Raw genomic sequence first — 14735 nt, 5'->3', positions numbered from 1 at the left:
CAGCGGCCGAGCTGGGCGACTGCGAGGACGCGCCGGCGCGGCCGCTGTGCAAGCCCCGCGGCATCTGCTCGCGCGCGTACTTCCTGGTGCTGATGGTGTTCGTGCACCTGTACCTGGGCAACGTGCTTGCGCTGCTGCTCTTCGTGCACTACAGCAACGGCGACGAGAGCAGCGACCCCGGGCCCCAGCGCCGCGCCCAGAGCCCCGGGCCCGCGCCCGCCTTGGGTCCCCTCACCCGGCTCGAGGGAATCAAGGTGAGGGCCCCCTCCTCGCCGGGCTCCGCAGGGGCGCCCATTCCTGCGCCCGAGCAGCTCGGAGCCGCCTCGCGCGCACTGACCCCGGGCCCGACCTCTTGGTCCCTCCCCCGGCGGCGCGGCCTGGCACTCATGCTGCCCCGCTGTGCCCCTTTCTCATAGGTGGGGCACGAGCGTAAGGTCCAGCTGGTCGCCGACAGGGATCACTCCATCCGAACCCTCAGCCTCAAGCCGCTGCTCTTCGGTAAGTGTGCTGGGCGCCCCTGGGTAGGGCCAGGGGCTGGTTCGCTAACAGCCGTGAGGCTCATTTCGACCACGTGACTTCTGTTTTGCAAATGGCTGCCTCAACGTAGCCTTTTCTTTTTCCACCCAGCTGTTTTCCACAATCAAGTACCAGCATCCACCTCCGTAATAGGGTGATAAGGTGACCCCTCCAGAAATGCCGCTTTGATCCCTGCTCTCTGCTGCTGGTCCTTATATCAGCAGTATGACCCAGAGGCTCATGTTTAAACATCGTTGAAATTGTGAGCACTCCCTGCCATCACTGACTTGGTCACACTGTAGGATAGGGAGAGGGAGAGAGAAAGGATGATACTAGGTCCTAGCTGATCTCAGGGCAGGGAGTGGGATTTTCCCCAAATGCCCTCTGTGGGCTGTTTAAATGTGGGTAAGCAGAGGCTTCCCAGGCCCGCCCACCAGGGCACCCGTGTGATGCCATTGCTGGTTTCCTTCCCAGCCTGGAGCCTTGTGTTCATCTATAGCAGGCAAAGCCTTCCACGGTGACCTCATTTGGTGCCAGCATCAGAGCTCACATTTCCTAAGCTTTGTTACCTGCTGGCTTTGTGGGGCCTTTTCATTTCATTCTTACAACCCCTTTGTGAGTTGATGACTGAGTGAAGCCCAAGCATTACCTTTAGACCCCAGACTGCCTGCCTGTAGAGCCTGCACTCTGAAGCCAGCATGTTAGCTCCGAAGACTCTGAAGTCCTTCAGAGACCACCAGTGTCCACCGTGTCACAAAGAGGTTTGTCCACCCTAGCCCTGGGTACCTAGCCTAGTTACACATTTTGACCCAATTCTGGCTGCTAGAGGTGGGGGGCTTTAGGAAGGAGGCTCCAAACCAAAGCAGCACATCAGAATACTTTTTGTTACCCCTGGGATACAGTCCCGAAACTCCTGAGAGTGACCTCATGTGCACGCTGTCACCCATACTCTGGGATCGTAAGTTCTGTCCGTCTGTTGTGTGAGTGACCTTAAGAGGTTATTGTAATGTATTACTATTACTATTATAACGTTGAAGTCTGTACCAAGCACTATTTGAAGTGCTGGGAAAACAGCACGAAACCGGAGAGAGAGAAAAGAAAAGCACCAAAATCTGAAACTGACATTTGAATGAGAAGATAGACAATAAACAAATAATTATATAAATACACTTGTTTCAGATGGTGATAAATGATTGCAGCCAAGTAAGGCAGAATTTTATCTGGGGTTGAACCTCTTAAAAGGGTGACTGAGGCAGATCTCCCTGACAAAGATAGTTAACACACTCTTCCATTGGACTACTACACTACAGTGAACAGAGGCTCCTGTTCTCCCATCAGCCTTCTTGTGACTATATGTTAAATTCAGAGACTGTTAGTTTAAGTGAGCCATGAGGCCAAAATCCTCCTACTGTGCAGTTTATTTCATTCAAGTTGGACAAAGCAGAGAGTGAGAAACCCAGAGTCACCAAGAGGAAATTATAGGAGGCAGAAGAGATTTGACAACCCGTAAACTGGCCCCAGTTAACCCATCAGATGGGTGTCTGCTCCCACTGATAGATTACAGAAGGCGGCACCAAGAGCGTCCTGCTTGTGGGCCTCCTCCCGGATGTTTGCATGTGTCTGTTGCTCTTACTCAGTCCAGGGCTTTCTGCTTGGTGAAATGAAGTAAGACAACTGGAGAGAGAAGGGTGTTAGCCCGGTTGTTAGAGAGGACAACCCAGGGAGAGTTTGGTCAAGGAAGGACAGTTCCCAGATGCTCTGGGGCTGGGTGAAGCCTCACCCCACGATGGAGCAGAGGCCACTTCTGCCTGTCCGTCTGCCTGCTGGTCTGCCGTCCACCATCACCCTAAGGAGGCAGGCAGAGGCCGGGGAGTGGATGTCCTGGGGGCTCTGCCACTGTACCCGCTCTTGGTGCCAAATTTGTACCCTCAGCCTTGGGGACCCAAGGTGCCAGGGTTAGAAGAGTGAGTATTCTGGGTGCACATTGGCAGAAACAGATTGGGGTCTAGCCCAGACGCCTCCATCTTCAACATCCCGCTCCCTTGGGGAGACCTGTCCTGTTCCCACCTTTGTCTCTAAGAGTGGAACAGATGGGACCTCGGCTCCTGCGAGTCCACGTTTGACTGTGGTGGGCATTTCCAAGGAATTGGGCTATCTCAAGTCAGCTGAAGACTTGATCCCGCCCCAACCTGGGTCATTGTAATATCTCAGGGGAAATTACCCTTCATGTGGTTCATTTCTCCCTCTAGTCCACCCCGACCCACTCATTCTGTATGCAAACAGGTGATCAGATCTCAGAAGTCTCCAAGATTCCCCATTTCACTTCTAAATCTCAGTTGGTGCCCCAAGGCCCTCTCACCTCTAAGACCTCATTCCTGCCACGCCCTGTTACTCCCTCTGATTCTCAGCTCAGGGTTGCCTCACACCTGGCTCTTCCCACTGGGGGTGCCTTCAACTCCATCAGGTCTCTGCAGATACCCCATCCTCAGGCTGACCTCTAAGAGTGGTTTTAGGGGGTTCCTGAGCACTCGTTCGCATCAACCAACTGGGTTTTCTTCTCAGCACTTAGCATCGTTGGAAACTACTGTCTGTATTTTATTGTGTCATTGTGTCTCTGAGTGAACCACAGGGCCTATTTTGTTCTGGCAGTGTGGCCAGTGGCCAGAGTCATGCTCCTGCTGACCAGTGTTGGCTGTCTGGCTGACTAGACACGCGCTACCACTCCGGGAGCAGCAGGTGGCACTTCCAGTGGGCCAGCAAGAGTTTTGGTTGATTTTCCTTTTTTTTTTTTTTTTAAAGATTTTATTTATTTTTGTGTAGAAGAGCTGGGGTACAGGCCAGAGGCACAGGGGTTGAGAGGATTCACCAGAGACAGAGTGGGGAGCAAAACAAGTGAATCTACTGAAATACACTGTTGAGAGGAGCAACGGGCAAGACTGGAGAGGTCTGGTGCGCCGTGTGGGTCAGCTCCCTGGCCGGGGATTGAACTCATGTTCGAGTGGCAGCGTAGAGTTTGATAGTGCTGACTTTAACCCCTGTGCCACCAGGGAGGCCCCTGAGTTCATTTTTAAGGTATGGAAATTTCACAATTTGATATAAATGCATAATTTGACACCAGTATACAAAACAATTCCTATTCAAATCATGACTGCTTTATTATAGGGTTTTCAAATACATTCTTTTTCAGCTTAAGAAAACAGGCAGCTACTGAAGACCTCTGTGCTCTTGACAAACATGGAAGCCTCAGAAATAGGGAAAGAATTGTAGTGTGTCTAATAGTTCAGGGTTTTAGTAAGTAGTTTAATGCAGCTTCCTGCAAGGAAGCCACCCCACCCCGCCCCCCGCCCCCCAACCTTCCGTGCTGGTCCACAGGCCTGTTCCTCGGCAGGGCTGCGCACTCAGTGAATCGGGCAGGCAGGTGTAATTGAGTCTGCCTGAGGCTTGACCAGCAGCCTCCTGCTCAGGCAGCGTAACCGAGGCTTTGTGTCTGCCCTGAGACTCAGCTTGGGATGCTGAGTTCTGTGGGCAGTAGCTGGGCTGTCATCCCAGGCCTGGGAAGAGAAAGGTAGTCTTGCTCCCAGCACACACAAGTGCTAGGCCAGCCTTTGTCTGGACAGAGTCCGAGCAGCTCAGGAAGGGCCCCTCCCTGGGACCACCCATTTGTTAAACAAGCCTTGCAGCTTCTCTGTAAAGCTCCATGGGGTTGTGTGTACCTGCGTTAGCCCCTACACTGGGCACTGTTGGGGCTGCCTGCCCGCTGCAGGCTTCGGTGGCTCTGGCTCCAAGGACAGGCTGTGGTCACCAGCAGCCGGCGGGCCTGCACCTCCCCACTCAGCACATCGGTCCCTTTCGCCTTCCGCAAAAAAGATTGTGCACACATGTGGCATCCAGCTGCAGCCAGCGACGCAGAGTTGGCACCAGCTCCGTGGGGGCAGTGGGCCCACCTTAAGCGCCTCTAGCGGGAGTCCAGATCACAGACTGAGGGGCTGGAGGAGGACCCATTGGGCCAGAAAGCCTAACCTTCACTGCTGAATGGGATGAAACGGGCTGGAGATGAGAGCCAGGCTGGAGATGCGTGCCAGGCTGGAGATGAGTGCCAGGCTGGAGATGAGAGCCAGGCTGGAGATGAGAGCCAGGCTGGAGATGAGTGCTGGCCAGAGCCCCTCCCTGTGGGCGCCTCCTGGTGAGCCAAACCTGCTGCCTGGGGCCCTGATCTTGCCATCAGGGTCCTAGAAAACAGCTTTTCTCCGGGATGCCACCCATCACGGAACATTGTTTTGTTGTTTTAGCAATGTCCCACACTTATTAAAAGAAACATTTTTTAGCTCTAACCAGGTACAGCATTTGGGTATCTCCTGTTCCATCTGTCCTGGTACCAAGCTAAGGTGGGGGCACTTGTATGGGGGCTCACCAAAGTCGCTGGTGTCCAGGTCCTCCTCAGATGAGCGGGCCTTCTGCAGCTCGCAGACCCTGCACCTGGCACATGGCACTGCGGGGGAGGGGGCTAGTGAGGTGCCCACTGGGCCCCAGCTGGGTGTGGGGGAGTCATTAGCCCTGGTCTCCTCGCTCTCTCATACTTCCTTACCATTTATGAAAAAGGCAGCTGCTGTGGCTGGTCCCTTCCCCTCCAGAGACCACTTGGCTGACCCCTGTGGGAAGTGATTGGAAAGTGTGGGGCTGATGGTCCCTGTGGCTGCCCAGGCAGAGTGAGGTCATGCAGACACCCACGTGAGCGGCCGGGGCGGGAGCCGTTGGAGATGGCTACGACACAGAGCCCGTGACTGGTAGGGAAGCCTCACAGTGCAGGATGACTGGCCAGGGGTAACCATAGCAGGCCATGATGGGGGTGCAGCTGGCTTGCACAGCCTCACACAGACTGAGGCGTGGGTAGATGACCCTGCAGGGGAGGGCAACATAGGCAGGGTGCTTGGAACCAGGCTGGGCATTGAGTATTCCTAATAGGCACTGGCCCTAACTCCGGTTGCTGGGCAACGGTGCCCTGGTCACCTAGCAACAGCCTTGCTGCCTGGCTTTCTGCATGCTGGAATCTCCACCCTCAGCCCCACTCCACTGCGTTCCTCCTCCCAGCACTATGTCTTCTATCCCCTCACCCCTTCCCTATGCCCAGACTGCTTTCCAGTGCTCCTGCCCCTCCAACTCCAGTGGACAGATGTGCCTGGGTGGAGGGTGGGAGAGGCCCTGTTTTCTGGACCTTTGTTCCTTAGTTTGGAGGGAGAAAGACCTGCGGCACACTTGGCTTCCAGTGCTGATGTTGCCAGAATGCAGGGCAGGTTCTTGGATTCAAAAGAACCCCTTTTGGGGGCCTCCCTGGTGGCACAGGGGTTAAAATCTCAGCTCTGTCAAGCTGTTGCCAGCCACTACAGCATGAGTTCAATCCTTGGCCAGGGAGGTGACCCACATGGCACAGCAGACCACCCGTCTCACCAACTGCTCCCCTCAGCAGTGTATTTCAGTCCATCTGCCTGTTCTGCTCCCACTCTGCCTCTGGTGAATCCTCTCACTCCCACACCTCTGGCCTGTACTCCAGTTCTTGTATGCGTAAATAAATAAAAATAAATCTTTTTTAAAAAAAAAAACAACTCTTTTTTTTTTTTTTTTGGCATGGTCACCCCGAGGCTCTGGGAACAGCCCTTTCTCTATAAAGAAAGTGTTCACCAAATAGGTTGGGCTGGGAGGAGGAGTCTGCCCTGGCTAGCTCTAGGCTGGGGAAAAAAGCCACTATTGAACTGGAGTTCCTGCCACCTCCCAGCCTACAGGGCCTCCCCATCTGCTCTGCTGACATTCAAGAGCCCTGGGTGATTGTGGGTCCAGACCAAGCGTGTTCACCATTGTGGTCCCCTGCCTGCTGTCTCCTCTGCCCACTGGGACCTGCCCCCTCTGCCGGGAATACTGACAGGACATCTTCATCTGTCCCACCGTCAGCACTGGCAGACTGGCACAGTGCCCAGTAACCCACCCCACCCCCACCCCTGTACCTGGCAGCTCCAGCCTCACCTGTCAAGGCACACAGGGGCAAAGAGGAAGATGCGGGGTCAGGGTGGCATCCCCATGCCAGCAGGCTGACTGTTGGATGGCCTCGCTGGGGTGTGGTGGTCCAGCAAGATGGGCAGCCGCATCTCTGTGTATCCAATGTCTCGGCACAGTGCCACGGTGGGGGGATGGGCATGCACCGTGTGGGGCCCCAGGGAGCCCCTTGCCCAGCATCACCCACAGCACCTAGATCCATCACCTGCTCTCGCAGTCTTGGTCTCAGTGGGCTGCTGTTGAGGGCGAGGGGGGGCTGTGTCCACATACCACATACCCCAGGAGCCAGCTTTTGCCGCGGTGTTTGGGTGCATCTGGGGAGTGCCGGCCTAGGCTATTTGCATTTGATTAGCACTTGGTGGGGGACTGTAGAGGTTGGGCCTGGGCCTGCCGGTAACCCGCTAACCTATAAGCAGCTCCTAATAAACTGCAGAAACCTGGGCCTGTGTTTTCTTTATCTGGTTTACTTTTCTTTCTTATTTTTTTTTAAGCGATCAGGAGGCGATTTTCTTGATCAGCAATTGGTAGAGCCCGTTGTCCATGAGCGCCATGAGCGCCGCGCCCCCTGCTCCCAGCCCAGCTCACACCCTGCGGGGGTTAGCCAGGTGCTGTCCAGCAGCCAGGGGTGTCCCACCCTCCTTGTCAGCACACCTGGGTCACCTGCACGCGGAGCTGACTCTGGTCCTGGGTGTGGGTGACCCAGGGCAAGTCACTAGTTTGCCTGTGCCTGGGCTTCCTCTTGAATAGCGAGGGGAAATAACAGGACCTACCTTTCAAGGGTAAGTAAACAGAGAAAGGAGTTGATGGTGTGCTTAGGACAGGCTAACACAGTCTGCTACTAAAGTGTGATCTGCTGTGGTTGCTTAAAAACACAGCGGTATCACTGTCACTTTGTAAAACTGCCTCCCAATGGGCCTCCGCGTGCACAGCACTGCCCCTGTCCGAGCCAGGGCAGCACGAGCTCTGAGGTCAGAGCCCCGGAGCTGACCCACATGGCGAGGCAGACCTCTCCTGTCCCACCCGCTGCTCCCCTCAGCAGTGTACTGTCAGTCTGCCTCTTCTGCTCCCCACTCTGGCCTGTACCCAGTTCTTTTGTGCATAAATAAATCTTTTAAAAAAAAAACAAGCTGCCTCAGAATGGCCATTTTAAAACTGGCTCAGTCTTGGCTGTGGCTGCAGCCTCCTTCTGGGAGTGTGACCCCAGAAGGGCTGCTCTCTGCAGGCTGACCTGGCCTTGTGGTGGCACTGTCCATCCTCGAGTCAGTTCCGTGTGGACTTCCGCTGAAGGCAGGCCTCTCCCAGGACTAAGGAAAGGGTGGCAGGCCCAGGCTTCTGCTCCGAAAGTGCCTGGGACCCCTGGGATGTGGGCTGTCTGGGTATGAGGCTGGGGACCCTTAGCAAGCTACTTGCAGACATGAGTGTGGGCCGCCAACTCTGATGCCGGCTGATCTTCACTCAGGGGCTCAGCCCGCTGCTCTTGAGTGACAGCAGCGGGCATTTGCTTACAAAGGAGTTGGGGAAGCCAAGGATCCTGAGGGCGTCTCCTCCAGGCCAGCATCTGACAGAAGACAGAGTGAACCCCGCTGACCTTTGAGCTGGGTCAACTCAGCCACTCTGTGGGCTGCATGATGACCCACGGTCAGCCAGATGTCAGCACCCCCTCATGCAGGGGTGCATGCAAGGCTGGCCTGAGCACTGAGTGTCTCCCATCACTGGCTTTCACTTGCACAATGCTGAAAAGCAAGAGCCGGCCCCCATGCCCTTTACTTTAGAGATGCATACCCAGGAGGCAGCGGAGGGGAAATTCAAGTTCACCCTTTGGTTCCACCCTAAGGTGAATTAACCCACGGCCAGCTCAGATCGGGCTCACCTCCCAGGCACCTCTGGAAAATGTGTCCTCTCAGCTACAAAGAGAGGCCCCATGTTTTACAGGCTGGCCAACCTCTGCATAAGAATCCAGCCTTGGAGTCAGGGTCCACAGCAGATATAAAGGGGTGTATGAAGTTCTCCTGACTTGATGACTACTGGGGGACAGGGAGTACCCAAGAGCCCCCAAAGAGGAAGGCACTGGGTGCATCAGTGCCCTGGCTGAGTCCTTGGCCTCACCACATCCTCTTCTTTTTTATCATTATTATTATTATTTTTATTTTTTAAAATAATATAACAGTTTATTTTTACATCATTTTGTACACTTTTTTTGTTTTTATCTCAATTGTAATCCCCCTGGGCTTCCCATCACCAAGTCACCCGTGTGCCATCACCATAGTTCTGTGCACTTCCTCCTCCCCTCCCCCCCTGTTTTTGATCCCATTCCCCACTCCACCCCCTCAAAATGTCTCTGGTATATGGTTGTTCATTATTTTTGTTATTTTCTCGCCTGGTCCATTATACTCCTGCTATGAGTGAAACCATCCGGTATTTTTCTTTCTCTTTCTGGCTTATCTCACTAAGCATGATCTTTTCCAGCTCCATCCAAGTTGCTGCAAAAGACATGTGTTTCTCTTTTTTGGTTGCTGAGTAATATTCCATTGTATCTATGTACCACATCTTTCTAATCCAGTCATCTACTTTTGGGCATTTGGGCTGCTTCCATGTTTTTCCAATTGGAAATAAAACAGCAATAAACATGGGGGTGCAGGTATCTTTTTCAATCAGTGTTTTTGTGTCTTTTGGGTAAATACCTAGGAGTGGGATTGCTGGGTCGTAGGAAGCTCCATGTTTAGCAGTTTGAGGAACCTCCAGACAGTTTTCCATAGCTCACCACGTCCTCTTCTGACAGAAATCCCTGGCTTCCTGAGTGATGAGGAGTGTCGGCTCATCATCCACCTGGCACAGATGAAGGGGTTACAGCGCAGCCAGATCCTGCCCACCGAAGAGTACGAAGAAGCCATGGGCACAATGCAGGTCAGCCAGTTGGACCTCTTCCGGCTGCTGGACCAGAACCGTGATGGACGCCTACAGCTCCGTGAGGTTGAGATCTCAGTGCCTGGACTGGGCATAGGGTGGGCGTGTCCAGAATTGTCTTTCTGGTGACCAGTCATTTGTCCAGTTCAGCCTTGGCCCCAAGGGTCAGGTGCCACCCCACGTCACTTTGGGCATATGTAGGCCCAAGGTCCCCTTCCTTCCTGGAGAGCTCTTACCATCCTGGGAACCCCAGAAGGCGGTACCTGGAGGATGGTGGCATATATTGCTGCAGTACCAGGGTGGTGTACTGTCTGAGATCTGGTTTTCTTGCTACTGTGGCTGGGAGCCCCAAAGAACTCATGTTTGATGGGATGGCAGCTCTGAGGTGACTAGAAGTCTCCATTTCTCTCTGCGAGCCCCTCATACTCAGGATGTAAGGGAAGTCTGAGGGGTGTGTGGGGTCCCTGGCATACACAGTGTGCTCTAGTGAGATTGGGCTTCCTGGGGCATCTGCCTCCTGCCAGCCAACAATGATTGCCATGGAGGTCACACTTCCCAGGTCACACTGCGATTGCCGATGACCTCCGTCCTCCTGGTCTTCCCCCCAGATGCCTCGAGACCCTCTATCTACCCTCACTTCAGCTCAGGGGACTCTGACTCTGTCCTGTGTCCTTGTTTCTGTGCTTCATCTGAACCCTTGGGTCTGCAGCAAGAACTGGGCCTCTTTCTGTGTTTTTGTGGCTCTCCATCATTGGGGCCAGCCCAGTGAGAGGCCATCCTGTACTTCAGGTCCTGGCCCAGACTCGCCTGGGGAATGGGCGGTGGATGACCCCAGAGAACATTCAGGAGATGTACTCTGCAATCAAGGCTGACCCAGATGGTGATGGTGAGCTCATACCTGCCACAGTTCTGGCCCTGTGACCCTCCTATCCCCAAGCCAAGCAGCCTGAGACAGGGAAGAGGACTAGCCTCGCCCTCACCCCGGGGAGACAGAGAGGAGCTAGACCGTCCCCTCCCCTTTGGTGACATCTAGAGGGCAGTTCTTAGAGACGCTCATCAGGCAAAATATGGGATATAAGAAGTAGGGTTGCTGGTTGCAGAGAACAGGAGCAAAGAGATAGTAAGGCCACTTGAAATAAGCTGTTCAAAAGAAAGAAGCTGTTGACTCTGCTCTATCTGCCACTCTCCAACAAGGCACAGGATCCACACAGCAGACAACCTCCCTGGTCTAAGCCGAGTCTCCCTGCCTCCTCACCCTTGCCCACCTGGAATTGTGCTCACTGTTGGGGGGCAGGTTTGGGCAGGGAAGCTGTTGTGTTACGTGTTACCCCTGTGGTAATAGCACTAGGAGGTTTACAAGGTATAGTTGTGATCCTCAATCTCAATTTCTGAGTCAACTTAGGAAGATAGTACAGTCAAATAGGACTCAGAAGAATGAAATTGTGGCCGGTGAAACGAGAGCAGAGAATCTGGAACATGTTGCTGCTGCTGCCCGGTGTACAGAGCTGGTAACAGGCTCAAAACACTGTACACCTGAGTGACCCCAAGCGCAGAGATCTGGGCCGAAGGGTGGAGGGTGGCTTCCTTGAACCGGCAGGGTAACACGGAACAAGGACCTCAGCTAGGATTTTAGCGCCACGACGAGGGAGAGCCCTTATTTTGTGGTTTAACAGGAGCAAAGGGAAAGTGTTCTCCATGGAGGCATGGCTTTCTCTGCTGAGGTGGACGGGCAGCCCAGTGGCAGGGCTAGGTGGTAGTCTGGATAGAACTGGTGTCATAAGGGGACCCGTAGGGACTAGCCCGTTTACAGTCTGTAGCATGGAAGGCCCTGGACAAAACCCAGCTCCCATTGCTCTGTTTCTTCACCCTCTGCAGGACCGGAGGATGGCCACCACACTCTATAGAGCCAGGCTGGAGGACCAGGGGCAGTTCTTGACCGAGGGTTCTGGCCACATGACTCAAGCTTCCTTTAGAGCTCTGGCCAATCTAGTAGTGGTTGGGCTCCTTCCTTGGGGGGGGGGCCAAATCAGGGTTTGAACTGAGGAAATTAACTTTTCTGGGCCTTCCCATAGGGCCTGATATTACAGAATCCAGTTTCATGTGACCCAGAAGTCCAGATGGGGAGCAGGTGCACATGCTCCCCAGTGCCTAAAGCCAGGAACTACTGGCCCCTTTGGGGTAGGTAGGAAGGTGCAGCCTGCCACGGGGGCTTCCCCAGTGGGCGTGGTGGGCACTGATGGCAGGTGCCCTGTGCAGGGGTGCTGAGCCTGCAGGAATTCTCCAGCATGGACCTTCGGGACTTCCACAAGTACATGCGGAACCACAAGGCCGAGTCCAGTGAGCTGGTTCGAAACAGCCACCACACATGGCTTTACCAAGGGGAAGGGGCCCACCACGTCATGCGAGCCATACGCCAGAGGTGAGCCCCGAAGCTGTCCTCCCTGTGCAGTCCCCACAGAAGTCCTTGAGTAGAGCCCAGAGGACAGAATTGATTAGCCAAGGCAGGGCTGTTAGACAGGATAGAATCCATTCAAGGAAGGCAATTACAAAAGCAAATGAACCCTAACTGTGGACAAACAATTCACATTTGGGATTAGAAATAGATATTTGTCTTCTGCTAATTAGAGAAATGAACTGTTATTTCTGTCAATAGGACCCCTTGCCCCTGATCAGCCAGGGGGTTCAGATAAACTCCTGGGGAGGCGTGCCCCGCAAAGTACTGAAAACCTAACTTTCCCCACCTAGTGGCCGTCCTGTCCTGAGTAACCCCTTCCTCTTCCTATAGAGCCAGCAAGGGTGTCTTAGAGAGCCGGGCAGAGCTGGCGGCGGGTGGGGTGCGCCGCTGAATGCTCACTCCTCCCCAGGGTGCTGCGCCTCACCCGCTTGTCACCCGAGATCGTGGAGCTCAGCGAGCCGCTGCAGGTTGTGCGGTATGGCGAGGGAGGCCACTACCATGCCCACGTGGACAGCGGGCCTGTGTACCCAGAGACCATCTGCTCCCACACCAAGCTGGTTGCCAACGAGTCTGTCCCCTTCGAGACCTCCTGCCGGCAAGTACCTCTCACCTGGGGGCTGCTTTCACTCCCACAATAGGCACGAAGCAAGTACAGTCATGCACTGTGGGCCTGGCTCTTGGTGTGGGGCCAGGAGGGAGCAGTCTGGTCAAGGACATCCAGATCTCTCTCCTCAGACTGTCTACCAAGTGGCAGTAAAGGGGTGGCCGTCAGGTCTTAGTGGCCAGAATAAAGTACCCAAAGATACCAGAACTTGTCCCTAGGCAAGGGGAAGACTGGACCCCCAGGTCTCTGCCCATTCCTGTGTGTTGAAACTGCTCCACTACTCGAGGCCTCGGCTTCTGCCTTTGAAGTTGTGTTCCCCTCCTCTGCCAAGGTGCACAGACAGGTCTCACTCTTGATGTGGCTTCTCTGGCCGGGCCCTTAAGAGTACAGGCTGCATGATCTTGCTGCTGCTTCTAGCCAGCCTTTCCCAGCTGGCTGTTAGTCAGGGCCACATAATTTAGCTAATATGTACTTGTTTTTTTTTTTTGTTTTTTTTTTAAAGATTTATTTATTTATGCATATGAGAACTGGGGTACAGGCCAGAGGTATGGGGGTGGGGTGAGAGGATTTACCAGAGACACAGTGCGGAGCAGAACAGGCAGATTGACTGAAATACACTGCTGAGGGGGGCGGCGGGCGGGCCAGAAGAGGTCTGCCATGCCATGTGGGTCAGCTCCCTGGCCGGGATTGAACTGGTGCTGCAGTGGTTGTGGAGAGCTTCATAGTGCTGTGCTTTAACCCTTGGCCACAAAAACATTGACTGGGTTTGTCAAAGGACTGGCTAGGGGCATCTTGGCATGGTTGTAACCGACCCCAATCTGCCCCTGTGGCCCTTGGGAACCTGGGCAGCTATCCTGCCCACCGGATATTGGGAACACCTGCAATTGGGGACTTGCTCAACAGCCCCCCTGCCTTTCAGCTATATGACTGTGCTGTTTTATTTGAACAATGTCACCGGTGGAGGTGAGACTGTCTTCCCTGTAGCAGACAACAGAACCTATGATGAAATGGTAAGGGCCCACTGGGCTGTTCCTCTGGCGGGATGGTAGGGCCCTGGATGAATCAGCACCTTGCCCTCCAGACCTGGGACGAGGGTCCTCTGGCCAGCTTTGGCTTCCTGGCCTTGGTTCCTTGGTTTCATGGGGGCAGCATGAAAACCTCGCCACCCTGCTGCCCACAGAGTCTGATACAGGATGATGTTGACCTCCGTGACACCCGGAGGCATTGTGACAAGGGGAACCTACGTGTCAAGCCCCGGCAGGGCACAGCAGTCTTCTGGTACAACTACCTGCCCGATGGACAGGGTAAGGGCCTATGGCCAAGCCAGGGGTACCCAGAGAGAAGCTTCCCTTGACTCAGCCCCTTCCTTGTTATCCTGGGCTGTTTATCGCTGCTCTGCAAATGGTTTTCTGCCCCCAGTGCTTCCAAAGACCATCCTCAGTGACTTTAGCAGCCTACAGCTATGTGGCCTCCTGGGCTGTGTTCACCCTGGTGACTCCCAGATGATAGCCTGGTTCACTGGGGCTGGGATCATAGGTCCCTCATCAGCCCAGGTGAGGAAGGGCTGGCGGACAGCCCTGGCAACAAGCAAGCCGAGTTCAGAGTCCCGGGGGTATTGGTTGGGGAGAAGTGCAGAGCCCCGCAGAAGGCCCAGGGGCCAGGTAACACTACTGAAGATGCACACAGCTGGTCCCCCCCCCCCCCGGCCATTTCCAGTGTTAGGAACGTAGAAGGCAAGCTCAGGTGTGCCCATCGTGTCCCTCTCCTCGCTCACACCGTCTTCTCTGCTAGGTTGGGTGGGCGACGTGGACGACTACTCCTTGCACGGGGGCTGTCTGGTCACCCGGGGCACTAAGTGGATCGCCAACAACTGGATCAATGTGGATCCCAGCAAGGCGCGGCAGGCCCTGTACCAGCAGGAGATGGCTCGCCTGGCCCGCGAAGGTGGCGCGGACTCGCAGACGGAGTGGGCCCTGGACCGAGCCTACCGCGACGCGCGCGTGGAGCTCTGAGGGGAGTGTGGCCGGGCCCCCTAGGAAGGTGGCTGCCCCCCAGGCGGGGTGGAGGGGGGAGGGCCCTGCCATCCCGTCCAGCCCCAGGCCCGAGGCCTGGCCGCGATCGCCCCCCTCCAGCACAATGAGGACGCAGCCCTATATTCATATATTTATTGTGTACAGACCCTGTTGCCCCATTAAATAAAAATTACCCGGC

The 14735-nt window shown here is 54.8% G+C and overlaps 1 protein-coding gene across 1 annotated transcript in view; it reads left to right on the top strand.

The window, feature by feature from the left end:
- Nucleotides 1-14729, top strand: part of P4HTM (prolyl 4-hydroxylase, transmembrane (endoplasmic reticulum)) — a 16037-nt gene extending 1308 nt beyond the window's left edge. Inside the window, exons 2-10 of the mRNA XM_004676593.2 lie at nt 4-254; nt 417-498; nt 9341-9531; nt 10255-10351; nt 11722-11884; nt 12330-12515; nt 13444-13534; nt 13705-13828; nt 14316-14729. Coding sequence (XP_004676650.1) covers nt 4-254; nt 417-498; nt 9341-9531; nt 10255-10351; nt 11722-11884; nt 12330-12515; nt 13444-13534; nt 13705-13828; nt 14316-14536 — 1406 coding nt within the window. The 3' untranslated portion in view covers nt 14537-14729. The remainder of the gene's footprint in view (nt 1-3; nt 255-416; nt 499-9340; nt 9532-10254; nt 10352-11721; nt 11885-12329; nt 12516-13443; nt 13535-13704; nt 13829-14315) is intronic.
- The last annotated feature ends 6 nt before the right edge of the window (nt 14730-14735 follow it).

The sequence above is a fragment of the Condylura cristata genome, unplaced genomic scaffold (assembly GCF_000260355.1).
Source record: "Condylura cristata isolate star-nosed mole 26May11 unplaced genomic scaffold, ConCri1.0 scaffold00004, whole genome shotgun sequence".
NCBI classification, from domain to species: Eukaryota; Metazoa; Chordata; class Mammalia; order Eulipotyphla; family Talpidae; genus Condylura; species Condylura cristata.
The sequence above is the reverse complement of the archived record's forward strand: the minus strand, read 5'-3'. Positions and strand labels throughout refer to the sequence as shown.